Genomic DNA, 5577 nt, shown 5'->3' on the forward strand with positions numbered 1-5577 from the left:
AGAGAGAGAGAGAAAGAGAGGAACATAATTTAATAATGAATCCATGTAGAGTATATTCCATACTTATCAAGCAGCCAATAACACCTCCGGACAAAGATTGGGCTATCCTCACCATGGGCATAGTATACATCAATCCTTTCTTCATCACCAACCTGAACCATAAAAAGAAAAAGCAAAAATATGTAGGAATTATATATAACAATAATCATTCCGTGGAGGTAGCACCTAGGTTCGAGATTCTAATAGACTGTCATTTGGTACTTATAGGATGAAGAAAACAACTACCAGCAGCAAATACCTTTTCCTTGCACAGTGTCACTTTTGCCGTTCAACGTCTCAGCCAAAACTCCCAAAAGGACCACTTGGGAAACAATTAAGATAACACGACAGATTAACTAATAAAACAGATAGTTAAAGTAACTTAAACGTCCACTAGTCAGATATATGAAGGATGGTGCAAAAGAATTTTCAACCAAGCTTTGGTCAATAAAATTGGTTGCATTTTTAAAGCCTCCTGTCCATTTGGAAAATTTTGTTGGGATCATCAGAATTGTTCAAGGCCATCTGATTTATTAAGTTAGAAGCTCTTACCATTCTATGAATCATAACTCTAGCTTAGAAGAAGTTTATTGCTCTCATAAAATGACGAACCTAAGAAAACAAGGCTAGAGCTACAGCTACACACTACCAATTGCAAAAGATATGTTTTTTTTTTTTAATATATTTAGATATGCAGATAACCCCCAAACCCACTTCACGGAAACCCTTAAGAACCCTGAAATCGTTAAGAGGCAGGAAACCCTTGCAAATAGCCCGGTAGGTACCATGAGGGTTCCAAACTCCATACCACATGTGGGCAACCCATCGGCCTAAAGAATCCTACTAACCCCTTGTTGGTAATTCTACAAGATACATTGATAGCATAAAATAAATTCACATTTAAAGGAAAAAGGCAAAACTCACTTTCAAGTGTTCATGAGATTCTTTGACTGTCTTCCCATCTTTTCTCTTTTTCCAGTTATGACCATCTTTCCTGAAGTTTCTAAGCATCTTACGGTCAAACAATACAATGGTGCCACCTGTTATATTAGAAACCAAACAACAGCTTCAGTACTTTGCATGATATCCAGTCAAAGTTAACACTGGCAGAAGTTTAGAGTATGCATGCAAATTTGACACATGAAATTTGTCTCCCTATATTACTAATTGATATAACTTCAACTGGAAGAAACAAGACTCGTGAAAATAATTGTGTATTGACCAATAAAAGTACCACATCTGCCTGCCCCCAATGCAAGTCTCAATACTTATAAATGCATTTACTCTCAAGATATACATATAGATGGTGTACTAATGATTCTCCAAGCTTCACCACAGAGAGTTGATACTTTTAACCATACTTTTAAAAACACTTTCAAGGGGATATGGGAAGGCTACTTCATAGTTGTAAGTTTCATCGTGATGAATGAATAATATTAAGAGACATTGGTCGAATGACTCGAATCACATCAAGATGAATTTGGGGTTGGGAACTGGAATAATATAATTGACCATAACATATAACCAGGGTACAACTAAATGTAACAGAAACTTACTTGGGGGCAAGTTCACTGGCTTGACATGGATGGTGAAATACTTGTAGTTATAGAGTAATGCATGGATTTCTTTTGGGCGGAGCCATCTCCCTTTGGCTTCCTCCATAATAGTGTCGACATCCAAATCTATGAACAAAACATGATCACAGCAAAAATAAGCAACAGAACTCACAACTTGATTCATATATAATCTGATGAAGAATGCAAACACATAGTTAGTGCTGCAAGAAAAACCAAAAGGTATGCAAAAAACATAAGAAATCAGCACAGCAAAACCAACTCTAATCAAATCATCTAAACAGCATCGCCATACCATCTTATCCATCTCATACAAATATGATACATACCCTTTCATCCATACTACAACTAGTTTTTATAGCATTCATAAACATGAATACCACTCCTGAGTTTACTTCAGGCACTTCAAAATCCAACCTTTTTGCTTCCACTGAACACTCGAATCACTAAAACAAAACCCATTATCCATTAATCTAGTTCATTTTCTTCAACAATCAAACCAATCAGTCAAAATAAAACACCAAATTCCACACACACAGAACAAAGAACCAATCTTTATCTTCAAAAACAAAACTCTTCAATCCGTACCTTGCATTGTATGAAATCCATGAATCTCGGAACCCACAAGCGGTTTGTCCATCTCCTCTCCTCAAGGGTCAAAACTTTCCCCAGTAATTCTCTCACACAAACCTTAAACCCAGATAGAAAAATTCTAAAAAAATCAAAACTTTATATATGGGCATGGGTTCTGAAACTAGAAACGATTAGAACTTGTTGGGATAGATTCCTACGTTGGAGACAAGTCTCCTTCTTGAGTTTGGACTCGATTAAAATTCCAATAAATGTTCATAAAAAAAATATAAAAAAATCCGATAAATGAATTCAATTATGTTTTCAGATAAAAAATAAAAAGAGAAAATACTAATTTGCCCCGCTCCTAACTCATTTAAATGATTCTAATGAAATGTGCCAATTCCAATACTTGTGCCTAAATGAACAAATCTTAACCAAAATTTTTAATAAATTAAATTATTTTAAGATTATTTTACCATTGCCTCTTAAACATGCATAGACTTTAGAGAGAGAAAGTGAAAGATAAAAAAGACTTGGCCAGAACCTCACCGGACTTCGGACTCCAGTCCCCGGTCATCGGTCGTCGGAATACAAAGTATGAAAATTACTGCCCCCAATAATTTTCATACTTGGGTGCAGAACAGAAAAATCACATCTTGTGGAAAATTGCTACCCTCAATAATTTTCATATTTGGGTGCAATACTGAAAAACCAGATCCTATGGAAAATTACTACCTCCAATAATTTTCATACTTGGGTGTAGAAAAAAAAATCAGATTCTGTGGAAAGTTATTACCCCCCAATAATTTTCATACTTGGGTGCAGAATGAAAAAAAAAATCAGATCCTCTGAAAAATTACTACCCCTAATAATTTTCATGCTTAGGTGCAGCACGCAAAAATCAGATCCTGTAAAAAATTACTACCAACCACTTTAACGTTCGATTTTGTAGAAAATAATCTTGAAATTGAAGAAAAACCAGAAATCGTTAGCAGTTGAATGTCCCCATTTGAATAGACTTTTGTCAAAGATGTTATTAAGGGGCAGTAAATATGATTTATAATTTACTACCCCCAGTAAATTTTTTATTATCCACATTTTTAGCTACTCTCGAACGACACAGCAACCTCTGGCACCAAATTTCCTCCACCTCTTTCTTTGATTCACAATCTAGTTCATTCTTCTTACTCACCCTACCTCTACACCAGGGGCGGATCTACATACAGCCTTGGTAGGGCTCAAGCCCAACCAAGACTAATAAGATAAAGTTATTATCGTGTGCCACTATAGCTAGCACATATTGAGTTGTTGCAGGGGTGGTTTCTCATTTTTGTTTATTTCCACCCACCAGAGTTCGAACCAGGGAAAGGTTATCCAACACAATGGGCTTCGTTTTTACCTTCTTTCTTAGCTTAAATTGGATAACAGGTTTCTATTCTATATAGTTTTGGGTCATCAATTTCTTTATGGTCTTTATCTTTAGGTGATATATTTTCTGTTTTAGATATTATATCTTTTTTTATTCTACGTAGCTTCTCTTCTACATAGTTTTGGATCATCAATTTCTTTATGGTCTTTATCTTTAGGTGATATATTTTTGTTTTAGATATTATGTCTTCTTTTTTTCTACGTAGGGTCGTAGGTTGAGAAACAAAATTTTGTTTTACTTTCTATTTTCATCCGATATTTTTCAATTTTTTTTCTTTTCTTTTTAATCAATTAAATGGTAGTTAAAGAGATTCTCATTTTCTGCGTCTAAAAAAAGTGTACTATAGCATATTTTGGTTGCCGATGACATATTTTTGTTTAAAATTGGTATATTATAACTATTTTTTTATATAAAAAAAACCTAGTTAACAAAAAAAAATCCAAAGCCCACCCCATTCATGAATCCTAGATCCGCCACTGCTCTACACCTTGGAACCAGATCAGTTTGCTCATGATTCACTATCTCCACGCCGGATCTCTGTCTGGATGAGTGACGTCGACAACGCCGGAGTTGGCGTAGGATGACGACGGTGACATCATGGACGACGAGGATGAGGAGTTAGAATTGGGACTCGACAACGACGACGGGCTATTAGTGCCGTTTGGGGAGATGAGAGAGTCCATTTCTTCACGAGCCACGACGATTGACGAATGCCATGGCGACTGCGACGATGGTTTGGCAAGTGGCGACGGCGAGCAACGATAGCGATTTTGGAGACTATTGAGATGGCAACAACGTTTGGCGAGCTGCGACAACGAAGGAGGTTTGGATTTGTTGCCAGAGTTGGAAGAGGGGGCTCGGAGAATGTGGCCTGAGGAGATGAAGCAGCGATGCTTGCATTGGCGAGGAGAGAGATAGAGAGAGATGGAGTTTTGTAAAGGGAAAGAGAGAGATGAGGGTAGTTAGAATGAGAGCGGGGGTAGTGTTGTCTTTTTAGTTAAAATCATTTGAATGGGCTCTGTAAATCTGTTTTCATTGGAATGGTCTTTAAAATCCCAGTTTTTGATTAAATGGGCATTTTCCTTAAAAAATATATAATTGTTTTATCAACTGTTGTAGCTGTTCAAACTCAATTCAATTTGTGAAAAGTAACGTCTTCTTATCTGACTTAAATTCATTTAGAAAAAACACAACAATTCAACAATTGATATTTACTGCAATCTTCTCTCACAAGTATATATTAGGATTGATATCTTACTGTAATCCTAGATTAGGATATGAATTTGTTTCAATCATGTTATCTATTTCTCTATCTATTTACCACAAATTTCAATGCTTTAATATTGTTGATTCTTGCACAAGGATTGATCAATGTTTTCAATCCCACCTGGGTCTAATAGAAACTTACCTGATGAAAAGATAGAGAGAAGAGAGAACTCTGATAGTGTAGCCTTCTCAACAATAACTCTATGATTGTCCGTTATTTTGTAAAATAAAAAAAGCAGGAATATGAGTAAGAGCTGACTCAATTAACAATTACAATGGAAAACCCTTGAGTTTTACAAACCCAATAAAGGATGATACTTTTCACCTTTTTGCTATGTTAAACTATTTAACAATGGTTAGTTCTTGTTGTCAATATAATAGGGAGCTACATGTGCATATATGCTGATTGTTTTGACATTTAGTGTTGTAAGAAAATTTGGTTGATGAATGTTAATATCGCCACCAAATTTTGTCACCTACAAAATCACATAAATACATGATATTATTAACAAATAATATTACTTATAATTATGCCAAAATAACTAGAAAACAACAAAATATAAACAGCCCCCTTCCATTGAGGGATCCCTATTTTTGGCCACTTTCTAGGGATAGGGCATTACACCACTTCCCAATTGAATTTTTACATCTCCACCGTTCATATCTTAGGTCTATATGAGTAGATCACCTCTACAA

General features: G+C 35.5%; 1 protein-coding gene across 1 annotated transcript in view; it reads right to left on the reverse strand.

Moving 5' to 3' along the window:
- The window catches only part of LOC101313614, a 6383-nt gene extending 4130 nt beyond the window's left edge, over positions 1-2253 (reverse strand). Inside the window, exons 1-4 of the mRNA XM_004301461.1 lie at positions 2202-2253; positions 1596-1721; positions 964-1079; positions 64-152 (exon numbers count right to left, since the gene is read on the reverse strand). Of these exons, the coding sequence (XP_004301509.1) occupies positions 64-152; positions 964-1079; positions 1596-1721; positions 2202-2253 (383 nt within the window). The remainder of the gene's footprint in view (positions 1-63; positions 153-963; positions 1080-1595; positions 1722-2201) is intronic.
- Between the last annotated feature and the right edge of the window lie 3324 nt (positions 2254-5577).

This window comes from Fragaria vesca, linkage group LG5 (assembly GCF_000184155.1).
Source record: "Fragaria vesca subsp. vesca linkage group LG5, FraVesHawaii_1.0, whole genome shotgun sequence".
NCBI classification, from domain to species: Eukaryota; Viridiplantae; Streptophyta; class Magnoliopsida; order Rosales; family Rosaceae; genus Fragaria; species Fragaria vesca.